General features: G+C 31.3%; 1 protein-coding gene across 2 annotated transcripts in view; it reads left to right on the top strand.

Moving 5' to 3' along the window:
* Positions 1-8,643: 8,643 nt before the first annotated feature.
* Positions 8,644-18,288, top strand: part of LOC135963046 (calcium/calmodulin-dependent protein kinase kinase 2) — a 74,608-nt gene continuing 64,963 nt past the window's right edge. Inside the window, exons 1-2 of one of the 2 annotated variants that reach the window (XM_065514834.1) lie at positions 8,653-9,393; positions 9,808-10,271. In XM_065514834.1, coding sequence (XP_065370906.1) covers positions 8,685-9,393; positions 9,808-10,271 — 1,173 coding nt within the window. In that variant the 5' untranslated portion in view covers positions 8,653-8,684. Of the gene's footprint in view, positions 10,272-18,288 lie in introns of both variants that reach the window. The other variant, XM_065514828.1, reaches the window with a different exon arrangement.

The following is an 18,288-nucleotide window of genomic DNA, read 5'->3' on the forward strand; positions in this document are numbered from 1 at the left end:
CGTTTTTACCCTTTTTTGCCCCCTAAACGTTCGAATTTCCAAAAATCCCTTCTTATCGGATTGTTTTGGGGAGGGATGAACCCACAGTTAAAATTTCGTGATTCTAGCTTCAGCCGTTTGGGCTGTGCGATGATGAATCAGTCAGTCAGTCAGTCAGTAACGTTACTCTTTTATATATATAGATTAATAAAAGAAATTTAAGTCCCCAAAATAATGGAACGTCTGTCAAGAAACAGAAGATAGTTGATAATCCATTGATAGGCAATCGTTTCGCACTCTTGAGCGAGGATAATAATAAGAGTATAAAAGATGGTGCTTACGAAAAGAAATCATTAAAGCCACCACCAATATATCTGCGTGAGTCCAGCTCGAATAACATTTGTTGAACTCATTGGAAAAAATAATTTCCATATTGTTCCAATAAGAAAAGGCGGTGTGCAAGAGACGAAAATAGTCGTATACACTGAGGATTTTTATAGAAAAATCTCTCAATACTTGAATGATAATAAAAGGAATTTTTATACCTATCAACTGAAAAGTAGTAAAGGGTTGACAGTTGTCATTAAGGGCATAGAGTCCAGTGTTGAGACTAATGATATCAAGGAGGCCCTGCAAGAATTGGGCTACGAAGTAAGAGCTGTAGTTAATATATTTAACAAAGATAAAATTCCTCAGCCAATGTTTAGAGTCGAGTTGGAGCCAGAAAAAAATAAATTGAGGGGAAATGAAACTCACCCAATTTACTCAACACGATATCTGTTAAATCGTAGAATAACCATTGAGGAGCCTCTTAAAAGAAATCGTCCTGTCCAATGTGGCAATTGTCAAGAGTTTGGACATACTAAAAATTATTGTAACTTGCGAACAGTGTGTGTGGCATGCGGAGACCTTCATTCTTCATCACAATGTGATATCCTAAAGAATGGTCTCAGAAGAAAATGTGGTAACTGTGGTGGCGATCATTCAGCCAACTACCGCGGGTGCCCAGTTTATAAGGAGTTATTGAACAGATTGAGAGAGAGGCAAAAGCTAATAAGAGGGAAAACATCTGAAGTACCAGCCTACAAATTTGAAAACACCTATCCACCAGTCAATTCTGAGGTTCCGCTATTGAACAAGCAAGCAGCCTCAATAAAATTAAATTCACAATCCATTCAAATTGATCAGCCTAAGAATGTAGCAGGTTCCCCAAAATACGGGAGAGTTGGAAGCACTTATGCAAGCGCTTACCCAGAATATTACCTCTGTTAATCAAAATATGACAAATTTTATGTCATCCATGCAAAACACAATACAAGAGCTTTTAAGAGCGCAGAACCAAATGATACAAATCCTCTTAACAAAAAAATGAGTTATTTGAGACTATGTTTCTGGAATGCAAACGGTTTAAACCAACACAAATCAGAGATATCCCACTTCATGCAGAATAAAAACATCGACGTGCTATTGGTTTCGGAAACTCATCTTACCAATAGGTATAACTTTTATATTTCGGGTTATACATTCTACTGTACAAATCATCCTGATGGTAAGGCACATGGCGGCACTGGTATTTTAATTAGAAATCGTTTAAAACATTATCCCCTAGATGAATTCTCAAAAGACTATATGCAGGCAACATCCATTCATTTGGAAAGCTTTGCTGGAGATTTAAATATAAGCGCGATCTATTGCCCACCACGCTTTTCAATGACCAAGGAGAAGTTTGAAGAATTCTTTAGCACGCTAGGAGGTCGCTTTCTGGCATGTGGCGACTATAATGCCAAACACACTTACTGGGGCTCTCGACTAATGAATCCCAGAGGTAGACAGCTTTATAAAGCATTAGTTGATCGCAACAATGGCCTGGATATTGTGTCCCCTGGACAACCAACATACTGGCCTGCTGATCCTAAAAAAATTCCTGATCTCATAGACTTTGCCATAACAAAAAATATTAATCGAAATTCAATATCTACAGAAATGTCATATGATTTATTTTCTGATCATTCCCCAATTATAGTTTCTTATTACGGGAGGACTAACATTTCAAAATTTCATACTGAAACATATTACTTTAAAACAAATTGGCTTAAATATAAGAAATATATAAGCAGTCATATCCACACAGATCTTTGTATTCAGTGTGAGGAAGATGTAGATAAAAGTGTCAATGACTTTACGTCATTAATTGTATCGGCTCTAAATCATTCAAAGAGTCAAATATTTCCTAAAACTGATATGCAAATTTCCAACTCAGATATTGAAGGACTTCTTTTAGAAAAGAGAAAACTCAGAAGAGAATGGCAACAAAGTAGATCACCTGCTGCAAAGCAGAGGCTGTCTGCTGCTAGTAAAAATATGAAAAAAGCCCTTCAATTAGAGGAGGATCGCAGAAATAGAAATTACATTCAAAGTTTAACAAATACCAAACACACAAATTTTTCCCTTTGGAAGGCAACGAAAAATATCAAGCCACCGGTAGAGGGGCAAAGCCCTTTAAGGAAAGCTGACGGCACCTGGGCTCGCAGCACGGAGGAAAAGGCTAAAATATTTGCCGATCACTTAAGTACAGTCTTTCAACCAAACTCGCCAACTACTGTTTTTGAACTTGTAGAGCCACCTGTGTCAACATTATCTAATGATGACATATTAGATATAAGCCCAGAAGACATTAACGAAGTAATCAAGGATAATATAATATTAAAAAAATCACCTGGAAATGATTCTGTTACACCTACTATGATTAAAAACCTACCGAGTGTGGCAATAATTGTGCTGTCTACAATATTTAATGCGATCTTTAAACATGGAGTTTTTCCGACAAATTGGAAAACTTCTCAGATAATAATGATACCAAAGCCAGGTAAGGACTTGACCGTACCATCCTCCTATAGACCAATAAGCTTGCTTCCTTGCTTATCGAAACTGTTCGAAAAAGTGTTCCAAAAGAAAATCATACCATTATTACATGAGCAAAATATAATCCCAGTTCATCAATTTGGTTTCCGGGAACGCCACTGAACAATAGAACAAGTTAATCGTATAACCGGAGAGATAAGAAAATCCTTTGAATTAAAGAAATATTGTTCAGCTATATTTTTGGATGTCGCTCAAGCCTTCGACAAAGTATGGCACAAAGGACTGGTATATAAAATAAAATGTTTGCTGCCACCATCTACTCATAAACTGTTGGAATCTTATCTATCGGACCGTATATTTACAGTTAAGTACAATGATTACGTGACAAGAGAATATAGGATTGGAGCAGGAGTACCACAAGGAAGTGTTCTTGGACCTACCCTCTATTTGATTTACACCTCTGATTTGCCTACGAGCGATGAATTGACCATTTCTACATTTGCTAATGACACCGCAATTATTAGCTCGCATGAAAACCCATATATAGCATCTAGTGTACTAGATGGCTACTTAAGATGTGTTGAAACATGGTTAAACAAATGGAGAATACGTGTAAATGAGTTAAAAAGCAAACATGTTACGTTCACACTGAGGAGGGGATGCTGTCCACCTGTCACACTTAACAATGTTAATATACCTCAGTCCGATTATGTTACATACCTTGGTATTCACTTAGATAGAAGACTTACATGGCGCCGTCATATGAAACCAAGAGACTTCACATGAAGTTAAAAGCATCTAGCCTTCACTGGTTAATAAGTGACCAATCAAAGTTAAGCCTGGACTATAAAGTCACCCTGTATAAAATCATTTTAAAACCAATTTGGACATATGGAATGCAATTGTGGGGAACGGCCAGTAATTCCAGTATTGAGCTTATACAGAGGGCCCAGTCGAAAATTCTTAGGACCATGACGGGTGCACCATGGTACATAAGAAATGAAAACATCCACAGGGACTTGGAAGTCCAGATCAAGGCTTTGTAGAGGAGATCTACCACCCCGCTAAGATGTGGTCCATCCATCAAACAATGCTCTCTTTAGAGAGCAATTAGTTTTAATTTTAGTTATAAGAATTAATCACTTATTGTTAGGCCTAATGATATAGGCAGATTCAATAAATAAATAAAAAGTTAAAAAAAAAAAAAATATTTTTTCTTTTATAAAAAACTAATTATCTTCGGGACTATATAAATTTTTTTATGATCTGGAAAGAGAACTTAATGCAAAAACGTATAAAGTAAAATTTGACTAACTTAAGCGGACATTGTACCCCCCAGCCCTATCAAAACTTGGGCAATTTTGAAAAAAAAAATTAGGTTTGAGTAAAAAATTCTAATACAGAACGTTTTTACTATCATGCTGTAAATAACGTCAAAGTGGGCTATTATCTAAAAAAAACTTTGTTTTTGGAACAAATTTTCGCCGTTTTAGGAATTTCGGTGTTTAAAAACAAAGAATGGCAACATTAGTGATGCCATTGACTTAAGAATATTTAGATCTATATTACTTCCAAATTTTATTGTGATGTCTGTAACTGTTCAAATTTTACATTAATTCAAAGTTTTTATTTTTCTTGATGGAAAATCACCATTTTAAAATATTGTTAGTTTTTAAGGTAAATGACGTCCGAAAAATCACAAAATTAATTCATTTCACTAAAATGTCAATCTTTAAGTCATAAAGTTTCCACCGATATCAAAAACTTATATAAAAAGCTTATATTTACACTTCAGAAGTTCCACAAACCTTGCCCACTTTCAAAAATTTTAAAGTTTTTTTATATCTTGCATCAAGCTGGTCTTGCGTGATCAAGATTGTATAAAGTGATGCGCCCGGATCATACCGACAATGATTTGCCCATTCTTCGTTATTCCAGCACAATAGAGAAGTATACACTCGAACATACATTTTTAACAAAAAAATTTTGTTTCAGAGTCAAAAAATAGTAAAAAACTAAAATGTTTAAGCTACAAAGTGATTTTTGAAAGCTAACAATTGTTATATTATTTAAGTTGTTAAACCATCATATTTAGGTGGAGGGTATTTAAGATTCGGCACGGCCGAATATAGTATTCTTACTGTTTAAACTATCATAATATATTAGGACATTATGACAATTTGACCAAATAGTAGACTGCGTGAATACCCCAAATATGAAAAAATGAATGACTTTAACACTAACGTCTAGTTTTTCAGTCAAACACACTAGAAGCTGAGCTAAATGCGAAGTAGATAAATTGCTGGGTAACGACCGCTCATTACAAAGTAATGTATGATTTAACTAGTTGCCATTACTAAAATTCACAAAATTTTTTTGGGATCATAACCAACGCATTTATTTTCGTATATTTTCTATTTGTTTACATGTACCTACATGGTGTATGTTGTTAATAATTATGGTGACCCTAATATTATGGTTACACCTGACAACATAATCTAATGTCCGAGCACACGGCCAAAATAAATAATAATTTTGGCAACAAATTTAATTTAATTTGCAATTGCACATGTTTTTAATATTTGTAACGTCCAAATTGTTAGTCTTAACAATTACTTTATAGTAGGTACACTTCCGGAAATCACTCACGAAAATATTGTAAATTATTAAAATTAAAAAAAAATGATTTTACTCATTTTCCCCATGTAAGGAAATCATTCACGAAAATATAGTAAACTAGTTGAGCATTTACTAATGTTAGTTCTTCAAGTTTCTCCAACCCACATACACCTGCCTGTTATGTGGGTTGCATATTTTAGGGAGCTTTTTTATTACAGTTGACTGGACTCAACAAAAAAAATTTCGATTTTTACCCGGAATTTTTTAATTCTTTTTTTCTATACAAACCATCTCCTGACAATTTCGAATCGAATAAAAAAAATCAGCCAAATCGCTCCAGCCGTTCTCACGTGATGACAATACATACATGGACCATTTCATTTTTATATACATATATAGATAGAAGAAGATTATTAAAATTAAAAAATTAAATTTGCTATCACTAAATATACATTTGTACATTAGGGAAGATTCTACGAAGAATTCTAAGAAACTTTGCCCTCGAAATCATGAGTCTAAAATTAATTTTGAATATGCGGAAATTCAAGAATATGTTGTAAGTGCATCAAGAGTTTGTAAAAACAGTACTACTGTACTGAATACTGTACTGATACAGCAAATTCACATATAAATAAAATTCAAGAAATAACTAAGAGCTAGTTTCTTACTTGTCAGTTAAACTCAGCTTAACAAGCTGTTATATTAAACTTAAAAATTGCGGGATTTTCAAAACTTACGCTGGACAAACTATCCACAACAATCTTAACATGAGCGGAGTTCACTATTAAGTTCGAATGGTCTTGCATCATTGCAAATGCAAAATTTTAAAGTTTTTTTTATGTATTTTGTTATTGGATTACGGTAAAATTTTGCATTTACAATGATACTGTATTTTTCCCAAATTGTAAATTTACGCAATAAATGTGTAAATCTTATAAGAGAGTTAAATTAAAGAAAATTTCATCCTGTATAAAAAATACGTAACATGTTTTGTTCGTTTGTTTGTTACTTTAACTTGATTTGGAAATTTTCCATACAAAAAATAAAAAAGAAATATTGGAAAATATTAGGAGCCAAAATAACTGCACATCTTTTGAGGCCAAGAACGAATCAAGCCAATATCGGATACTCTGTTCCAAATTGAAGCGTATTGCAGAGAGAACGTTCTGCTTCAATCGAAACAAATAGAAGTCGGACGGGGCAACTATAAAGCGGATGAAGCTAAACTTCCCAACCATTTTAAGTGGTTTTTAACAGGTACTGCAGCATTTCAGACATAAAAAATTGTCTTTCAACGTGTTTCTGCTTCAATTCGTATTTCCCAGCTTTTGGATGAATCCTGCTTCCTGCTAACGTTTTGAAATTGCTGACTGAGTAGCTCCCAATGATTTCACCAGCTCTTGTTGAGTTTTATAACTATATTCATTGAGTAACGTCTCCAATTCTTGGGTATTTCAGTCACGGACAACCAGCCAGAAGATGGACATAATGATTTTTAATTATTCTGAGTCGATTGATCATTAAGAAATAACTGGTTAAGTATACGAACTCTTTTCTGAACAAATATTTGCTCACGGGAAATACATACATATCAGTTCCACTTTATTGTTTGTTTTTTTTTTTATACATTTTCAACATAATTATGTTCTTTAAAACTAGATATGAAGTAGTTATTAGATTTGGAAAATCCAAAAAAGCGGGAATTACGAATCCCGAGCGGTACGCGGGATTTCATGGCTAAAAGCGAAACAATGCAAAATTTTTCATATATATATGGCAATACTTAAAATTTTATAAGAAAAAGCAACCGCGTATATAACTTTTTTTGTAAATTTTAACTTTGTAAAAGAAAAAGTGACATTAATGTATATAAAATGTATATTAAAAATTATATTGATGTTAATAAAGCAAATCAAAACAAAGAGTTGCTGTGTTGAATTGTTTATTTTATTTTTCATCTGTTTGTGCTTTGGCATTTTATACTTAGGTTTAACTCACCAATGATGCTCAGTTAAGCCTAGTACTCTGTTCATATTTGCGAAAAATTATGGTATTTTCATGCGAAAAATTTTACATGCTGTTTGACAGCTGTTGGTTTTAATGTCGTGCGTAAGAAGTGCTGCGTATGTTATTTCGTGTGGAAAAATAAGGTTGCCAGATTTATTTCACATGTTTTCCACAATAAAAACAGAGTACTAAACATAGATTATAAATGTGTTCACGTACTTTCCAGTAAAAATTATCCAGTAACTTTAAATTAGAGCGTAAATATACATTTACTCTCAATTTAAAAAAATATCCAAAAAATACGCGAACAACAATTTGTAAAAAAGTTGTATTTTATTATAAATCAATTTAAACGTTTTTTTGTGTTATTTTACTTCTTTTCTTTGCAAGACTTGTAAATTGTGTTAATTTTCAACTTTTTTGTTATGTTTACATTTGCAACAATTTGTTTTAAACATATTTTTCATGTTGATATTTTTTACTGGACAAAAAATGTCCAGTAAGAAATATCATGTTCTCTATCTACGAACTGTCATTTTTAACACTCTCTTTCTCTCTAGTTACAAGTTTTTAAAAGTAAACGAACGGAATCCCGTAACTTCCAGTGATAATTTGTACAAATTATTACAAATTATCAAGTACGCGAACACAACTTTTAATAAACAATAAGTGAGAAACACTATTTTTAGTTTAATTTGGGTTTAAACGAAGAAACTAGCTCTATGTTCTCCTTAATCAAATTAATAGAAATTTGAAGCCGATTAAACATTGAATTGATATATTATAGTAAAAAAGTCCTGAATAATTATCCTTGTCCACAATACTTACCTGTTTATATACATTTTCACTAACATTCAGTGATGAACTATGTACTTGCAAAGCACTACTTAATTTTTTTAAATTACGCAAGGTCAAAATCCATGGAGGAATTGTTCACAGAATATCATTATTGACGAAAACACCCATTCAGGAGCTAAAGAATTAGACATAAGTTTATTCAAAAGCATATCAGCAACACATACATATGCATAAATAAAATATAATTCTTTTAAGATGAAGGTTTATCATCTAGTTTAGCTACAGTTGAGATGTCTAAAGTTTTCCTTATTAAAAAAATGTAATGTTAAAAATAACGATAAATAAAAATTTACTTTGTTCTAATTTATTTCTAGTACACAACAATCATGATAAAAATATTATTTTGTCTTTAAAATACAATGGAAAATCATTTGCATGGCCATCATGGACAAATGGGGGAATTGCAAAATCAGGATGGCTCGGCATCAATTTGTCAAGCGGTTGGTAACAGCAATAGTTCATCAAAAATAATGTCGAATACGAGCATTATCGACAAAAATTGTTCACATCAAAAAGAACAGTGTCAAGATCAAAAGCACTTTCAGTTGTGCGCCAATATGCCCGTTAGTGATTCCAAAGTTGAAAGTCTATGCCGAAGAACACCTGAATCAATTGATAACAACACAAGATCAATGCAAGCAAGTGGGGGTGAAGTTGACGATACATCAGCCTACGTTGAACATGATAATTATGATGACAGAAATACTGTAGTGAAACAATTACGAAATGGTTGTGATAAAAATTCTTTTGACCAAAAACAAGACATTTACATTCCTTCTGGCCAATTAGAAGGCATTAAGCTAAATCAGACATCTACAGATGACATCTTAAAAGAAAATATGCTTGAGAAGTCTAGAACCAACATTAAAGATTCTGTTCCGTCTGGCTATAGAACAATTTGCACATCTACAACTACTTCTTCCGCTGTGATTCCTTCAGCTGGCCAAAACACTACCAAAGCGAGAGATATAGATGAATGTAAATCGGAAAAAGACAACAAAGAGCCATGCATTAAGCAAAGGCTGGATGAAAGCGCAGCTCTTCAGAGCGTAAGAGGAGCAAAAAGAGGTAAAACTATAGCACATTATATAACTAATAAAAACACCGATGCCGTTCATGTGTCTAACTGTAGTACTAGTACGGCAGCAATCAATAATCAAATGACATTTAAACATGCATGTCAATCCCCATATATAACCGTACTACCTTTGCATGCTTGCAATACATTTAACCATTTTCATCAGAACCACCTTCACATCCACCACCATCACAACCATAATAATTACCAATCTGAAAGTGAAAATTTTGCTAACGAATTAACCAATGCTTTGTCCTCTCGATTGCTTTTTCAAATAACAAATAACTCCTCCTATTGCACTAATTCAGCTTCAAAGAGCCAAAGTAAAAGACAGTTCTCATTTTTAAAATCCCAATCGCTTGAAATTGTACAAGATTCACCATCCATTCTTTATCCTGAAACAGACGATGATGATGAGCATATATTTTTTCAACTGCCAGAAATTGATGGGGATGATCTACAATATAAACAACACATGGTCAGCGATCAATCCAAAGATCAACGACCGAAAAGCCCACAATTATCAAATCTTGAAGATGACCTCGGTACTTATTCGAGGACAACAAATGCTGACGACATTGATCAAGCTTCCCAGAATGTAGATGAAAGGATTGAAGATGAAGGTCTTGTGGTTACTAGATCATTGTCATTATCATCACAAAAGACTGGAGTAGTTTTTAAAACACAATCCCTCGAATCTCGACCCATATATCCGAATGTTCCATATAGTCCATATGCTAGTCCGTATAGTAGTCCTAGATCAAATAGGCGAAGACCACCATTACGTGAATCAAGGCGTATTTCAATTGAGCAAAGCGGCAGTTTTCTTCAATTGAATCAATACAAATTAATGGATCAAATAGGACAGGTAAGTAAACAAGATATTTTTAAATAAATTAATTGTTTAATGTGCTAAAACCTTTACTTTTTCAAATAAATTATTATTAAAATTTAAATGTATTATTGCTGAGATAACTAGTTCCGATGCTCATTTTGCTGGTTGTTTATGCCAATTTTTTTTACGAAAACCAGAAATCTGTATATTGGGGATTTCATGTCAAGTTAACCAACTTTTTAAATCGATGTCTTCTGATCGGAATGAAATTTGCACAATTTTTCAATAAGAACTGTGGAGAACTCTTTTAGTTAGAGTTTTCAAAATTTTACATTTTGGCCAAGCAGTTGTTTTGTCTCATCCATGTAACTTATTACCTATTGTTCTTAGCAAAATGTGTCCCAAATAGTTTAGATAGCTATTTCTTCAATCTTTCAAAAAAAATTGTTAACAAAAATAAAAAAATTGGTATTTTGAATTTTAAAAGGTGGCTGTTTTGTTAATGGGTGAGATGTATAAAAATTAAAAAATTACCATAATTATGATTCATACCTGTCTAGAGTATCCAAAACCGAAAACCGGTCAACCGGTTTTTTGACAAACCGGTTTTTGTAAGACGGTTAACCGGTTTTAATGAAATATATTTTCTTAAGTTCATTCAAACATATTTATGAAAAATAGTTTTTACTTTTAATCTATTTTCAGTAGAAAAATTCAAAATTTAGAAATTAGTAACAAACTTTTTCATCCAATATCCCTAAACACAGATCGATAAATATATCTTAAGATTTCTTTTAATTTTTTAAATTGTATTACTATAATTGTTTCAGATGATGTAGCAGGCTACCTTTCTCAGGATATGCAAGGAAACCTGTTAATAAAGAATGGAACAAACTCATTTAAAAATATTGAACTATAAGTATTTCCTGATAATTAAACCAAATTAAAATTTATTTTTTTAATTTAAAAAAAATAATTGTAAGTTTTTTGTAACAAAGACTTATGTAGTTGTTTTCAAATATCTGATAAAAGTATGGAGTACTAGCTGACTCGGTTGGAAAGAAAGAAATAGTACTATTAAGTCTCCCTTAAGGGGGGGTCAGACGGCATGTATTGCTTGTGTTTTGTGCCATGTATTGGGACATTTTTCCACGTGTAAACATATACATACCGTGTGATCCATATGAAACTTTGTGTATGTAAAATACATGTGTATTACTCGTGACATTTTTGAAATTAGAGCATGTTCTATTTTCGTGTGTATAACAGTGTTGTATTTTGAAATACAACACTGTGTGAGTGCAAAATAAAAAAAACAAAACAAAAAAGAGTAAAGAAAAATCATAACAAAATAAGTTTCATTGCATTGAATATATTTATTGTTATTTAAAAATATTTTAAATAAATATATTGTTAAAAAGAATAAACATATAAACTAATAGAGGTTATGTCACATGCAATTACATATGTACGTTTGAACGTGGAAATTATGAATCGTATGTATAACGTGCATTTTGACATACACATGGAATTCCATATGTATCGAATACTTGTCCCAATACACAAGCAATACATGCCGTCTGACCCCCCTATTAGTGAATTAATACTAATTCAGGATGACATGTCTCTAGTTTCATGTTCATTGATTCATTGTAATGTGGATTCTTGCTCATTCGAAACGTATTATTGAATAAAAAAATTACCATAAAGACCCACATTTTGTATTCCTAATCAGTATCATGATTCTGGGTCCATTATTACAAAAAATTATAAGGAAAGGTACAACTAAAGTCTCCTTTTGTGAACTTTAACTCATTTTGAAGATGGAAAAAGTACACCTTAGTTTGGTTTAGTTCTCCTTTTTATACCCTTCACCTTCGTGAGAAGGGTATATGTATATAAGTTTGTCATTCCGTTTGTAATTTCTACATTTTTCATTTCCGATCCTATAAAGTATATATATTCTGGATCCTTATAGATAGCGGAGTCAATTAAGCCATGTCCGTCTATCTGTTGAAATCAATTTTCTGAAGACCCCATATATGTATCTTCTGGATCCAAATCTTCAATAATTCTGTCAGACATGCTTTCGAGCAGTCATCCATAATGTTTTTAAAAGTGCACATCAAATGCCAACAAATGTCTTTAGAATAACGGTACATATGGATACACCACTTGTTCCCTTACTTTGTATATCAGACTGTAAAAAAAGTTTTTTTTACAATAAATTTAACTTATGTGCTGTTTTTCTATAGCGAACGAGTATTTTGAGTGCAAATTTAACATGTTTTGTTATTGTAACAAAAACAAAATAGTTTAAAATTACTACTATATTAGTCAAAAAATTGCTAATTATTTCATAATTTTACATGAAAACTGCAACAAATATTTAACAAAATAATATTTCATTATATATGTACATACTAAAAATATAAATACTATTTACGAATGCCATATATGCACAAGCTTCATGGTAGAAATATTTGTCGCAGTTTTTCCAAAAATATTTTGCCTTACAAAATATTTTACGTTGCTAGAAGACAAAATGAAAATTTTTAATTTTTAAAACATTTGCTGCCTAAATATATGTATATTTTTGGTTAGCAAAAACAAATGAAATTGCTTGTGTATAATTAGAGTGGTCAAACCAGTTTTCGAATTATTCGAAAAACCGGGTTTTTTCCAATTTTCCGGTTTTTATAAAAGGACGGTTTTCGAGTTATTCGACAAACCGGGTTTTTTGTCTCGAATTATTCGACAAAATCGAATAATTTTTTTATTTATTTTAATATTATGCGATTACTTTTAAGAATTAACAAGTTATACATCAAGATCAAGGCGGAATCGCAAAGTAGGTCTGGGCTGATTAACAACTCGTGTATCATTGTCATTATTTCTTAAGGCTCGTGTTCATATCGAGCCCTTAGCGCCAAATTATCGTAAGCGACAAAACACAAATTTTACAGGAGAAGGTTTTTTCGATTATTTTGAAATTTATACATAAAATTAAAAATGTTATGATGCGATATAATATAATTTCGTTCAAGCTATTTGTCTATTTTTCAAAAATATTTATAACTTTTGACAATTAAAAATTCATGGAATACTTTATTGAAAAAGATGACAAAAAATGTTTTTTATTGAATTTTTGCATAGATACAAATTTTTCGAATTGAAATAAAATTGTTATTTATGAATAGGTTTTAATGAAATTTCACAGTTATGTAAAATTTTCTATTTTAAATGGAAAAATAAAAACGAATTTTGAAATTTATTATCAGCAATCTCGCAATTCCCAAAAAATTGTTGATAAATCCCAAACATGGAAATTTTTAGTTTTTTGGCTATAATATCCATACCAGGGTCTGAGTTATTGGAACCCTTTACAGAATAATTAAAAGCATATTAGGCCATCTAAAATCGGTTACTATATTCTGATATCGAATATGCGATTTGAGAATTGTTGCCCAAAATTTAAATTTTACATAAAAAATAGGTGTTTTTTGAATGGTCCTGGTCCCCACGGTAAGAAATTTTTTTATTTTTTTACCAATTAAAATATTTTATTAAAACTTAGCTTTCAGAATTTCCTCTTAGAATTTTTTTGCGATAACTTAAAAAGAAAAAAAGTTCTTTTTTCACAAAAAATTAGCAAAAAATTGGCTTTTTAAAATTTTTTAAATTATAATGCATATAACGTTGGACTTAGTCATTATTTTTAAACACTTCTTTTTCTATTTGACACATACATATGTTGTTAGTCTAATAAAGGAAAACTGGAGAAAATCGGAAAATATTTGGATACGCTGTTATCAAAAAACTGGAGTAGGCTGGGTAAAACTGTTGAAAATTTAATTTTCAAATGCGAATATCTCCTAAGCTATAGGTTTTATATGTGTAATTTTTTGAAATCGGTACTCAAACGAAGAAATAGGATCATTTTAAATATGTAATATACCCGAGGTGTCCTACTTTGAGGACCCTTGGTCGCGGCACTGGTGGGCCCATGAGGTCCACGTTCAGAACTTAAACACGAGAACACTTCTTTGCTCATGTGAAATTTCATTCAAACCAATCTAGCCATTTAGAAGTTACAGATTTATTTCCCTCTTTTTTTTCTATACCACTATGTGTCGCTTACGATAAAATTCGTTTACTGTAAAATGTAAACATTGACTTACGATAAAATCTTACAACCTATAATTTTGAAGTTGTTAACAATTTTGATATTCTGAGAACGCTAAAACATCAGTCGGTCCATAATATTTTAATTTTTGCAATAAAAAAAAGTTTTGAAAATGTCTCTTACGATAATTTGGCGCAAGGGCTCGATATTATTTCATTCGACAATTTTGCGTCTAGTTCTGGCGCGTGTGATGTAGCTTCGTATAACTTATCCTGCTCTACGTAGTTCACATCAACCGCGTGTCTTTTAATTTTTATAAAACAACTGAGTTAGGACTTTGACAGGAGAGTTATCTATATTATTTTAAAAAATACAACTAACTATTAGTATTATATAAAAGTATGTATTGTTACGTTTTAACCTTTTCAAAACGCTGGTTTATTTCCTTTAAATAAAGCGGATACTTTTGATTGCAAATAAAAGCCGTTTAGTAGTTTGAAAATTGTAACAACTCTTTATTTCTTTAAAATGTACAACAACAACAGAATTAAATAGCCACTCAATGTTTTTTTTATACACGTTTATAAATTCTCAGAATTACAGACACAATTTATAATGTACACGAATTTACTTGAAAAAAACACAACACACTTTAAGGCACTTAGATGATGTTTCTTCGAAAAGCGTCTCTGATCAACTCTCTAACGACTGCAACCTCTGCCACTATTTATAACACTGCATTACCATCTAGAAAGCTCTTTAACTGTCAAAGTTCGAATATTCTAGATCATACGCCATCTGTGGTGTACTTTCTACAATGTTCTTTAACTGATTATTCGAACTCGAATACAGCGTTGCCAACTTACAATCAAATCAACTGAAAGCTTTTATTTAACAATGCCCACAGATATGTTACAGTTTTACAGCACTGTTACTTGAAAGCATTATGCTACTTTTAAATCAGCCGTTAAAATCGTTATATTTGAATTCAAGTACAATTTCGTAACAGTATTAATATTACCCAGCAAAAACTTTGCTTACCTAGTAAGCCAGCAAGTATAATTGGAGCAAAGCGATAACTACTTATTATTTGACTGAAACACTACTTACCGTTGTTCGAGATTTTTAAAAAATTCAGGGGTCAAGCTTACAAATTACTTACAATCAGTTGAGAAATAAGTAGTAAATTCACAACAAGAATATGTAGCTAAAAAAAAACACAAAAAATATTGCCTTGTGTGGGAATCGAACAGTCACATTATTTGCTTGTGTTTGATAGTCAAGCTGTTAACTCACTGCTCCATGTACGAGTTATTTTATTGTAAGTTAACAATAGTTTTAACATCAACATATAAATGAATATGATATGAACAAAAAAATTAATGGCTTTGACAGGTGGCGAACCACTAACCTCCCGTTTTCCAGTCAAACACACTAGATAGCTGTGCTAAATGCAAAAGTTCTTTACCAGCCTGCATAAAAATAAGTACTTATTCTAGTAAATAAAATAATGTGCTGGGTAACCACCACTCCTTACAAAAGAATGCATGAAATAACTAGTGGTCATTACAAAAATTCACAAAATTTTTCCTGGGTATATTAATATATGAGCAGCCGCAGAACAAAAGGTACTTTTGTGAAAATTTAAAAATATTGGGAAATTGATTTTTTCTACAAGATTGCAACCCAAATATTACCAAAAAATCAATTTGTAAAAAAAATCGAAAAAGTACTTTTTGTTCTGCGGCTCCTCATATATCCTTTCTTTGGATTTAACATTCTGAGTAATTCGTATGTCAAAAATTTGGAATAAATTTAAAGTTATGTTAAGAAATTTAAGTTATGTTAAATTAATTTTTAAAAGATTTAATTAGTTTTAATAAAAAAAAATTATTTAAGTATAATTTATACCTCAATTCATAAAGTGAAAAAAAGCTAAAAACCGGTTATTCGAACCGGTTTTTGATAGAAAAAACCGAAAACCGGGTTTCAAAAATTACGCATTTTCGAATTACCGGTTTTTTGTATATGTCGAATATTTGATCACTCTATGTATAATATACAAAAAATTTACTACAAAAAAGTCATACATGCAAACAAATTGCAGCGTGAAAACCATAAACTGCAAACGATATGCGCAGTAAAAAATTCAAACAATGAAAATATGGAAGATGCTAAATGTAAAATACGAAATTGTGCAAAGTTCAAAATGTTTAAAGCAAAAATGTTTATTTATAAAATATTTCCGCCAAGGCGTATTAACAAGGTGAGTGCGTCCCGGCAACAAATACAACAATGCAAAAACAACAGGCAATTTGCTTTTGTTAAAATGTACGTTAAATGTCAAAATCAAGGCGAATTAAAATATTACTATGTTATTTACAATAACAAATGTAAACATAAACAATGTTTGACATATAGTGTACATAAAACCACAGAGAATTAAGAAACAGCTGTTTTTATGCACTCACCTTGTTAATACGCCTTGATTTCCGCCACATACATATATGGAAACATTTCGCCGCATATAGTCACTGAGTAGAAAAATGTGAAAAAAACTATGAAGTTGATTTCGGTGTACAAAATAAAAAATTGTATTGAAATTTGTGTTAATAAAGAATTTTAAGATTGTGGACAAAGGATAGCGTAGGATTTATTATTAATTTTTTTGATTGAAATACGAATTCAAATCTATACGGAGTCCAGAAAAATTAGTGAACTTATATTTTATTGCACTAAAATTCTTTATTAACACACATTTCAATACAATTTTTTATTTTGTACACCCAAATCAACTTTTAGTTTTTTTCACATTTTTCTACTCAGTGACTATATGCGGCGAAATATTTCCATATATGGGGCGGAAATATTTTATAAATAAATATTTTCGCTTTAAACATTTTTAACTTTGCACAATTTCGTATTTTACATTTAGCATCTTCCATATTTTCATTGTTTGAATTTTTCACTGCGCATATCGTTTGCAGTTTATGGTTTTCACGCTGCAATTTGGTTGCATGTACAGTAACCCAATAAAGTCTACATACAGGAATTCAAATTAAATTTCTTTCGTTAAAAGCTGTATTTCTAAGTTAAAAGTAATGAAATATATTTGTTAAAAAAATAAATTTACACTAAAAAAAAATTAAAACGACATTACTTATGTCGGGTTGAGCAACTATCCTATCCTATCACGTCCAAAATTTCACCGTTATTAGAATTTTTGATTCTGATTCAAATAACGAAATTTTTTTGGTTTTTTGGGCTTTAAGGTTTAAAATATTATGAAACTTAATAGCCCCGCCCACCCTAAAGTAGGCGTGAAATTTTTCGTAATTTTACTCAGAATCAATAACTCTAATAACGGTGAACTTTTGGGCGTTATTTGATTTTTTTTTTGCTAAAATCGACATAAGACAGTTATTATTATATACCTCATAAAAAAACTAAAACAACTGCTTTAAATTAAAGTAACATAATAATTTTTCCTGTATGTAGACTTTCTTGGGCTACTGTATGATGTTTTTGTAGTAAATTTTTTGTATATTATACACAAGCAATTTCATTTGTTTTTGCTAACCAAAAATATACATACATATATTTAGGCAGCAAATGTTTTAAAAATGAAAAATTTTCATTTTGTCTTCTAGCTGCAGGGCAGTGTTGCCAGGAGCTGGCGAAAAAAGAAGCTATAAACCGCTTTAGAAAAAAAGCTAAAATATTATAAATTAAGAATTTTGGTTTATATTTATTTTTAAATAAAAAATTAGAAAATATGTTCATAAAATTCATCTGCTTTACTTAAAGGAAGTACTAAAAAGTTAAATACTAGATTAACCATGTCAGAAAATGGACATTGTTGGTTCTATATTTGTCCATTTGTAGTTTAATATATTCTGCCCCTGAGCCTTAAGCTTCGTAATT

Source organism: Calliphora vicina, chromosome 1 (genome assembly GCF_958450345.1).
Source record: "Calliphora vicina chromosome 1, idCalVici1.1, whole genome shotgun sequence".
NCBI lineage: Eukaryota > Metazoa > Arthropoda > Insecta > Diptera > Calliphoridae > Calliphora > Calliphora vicina.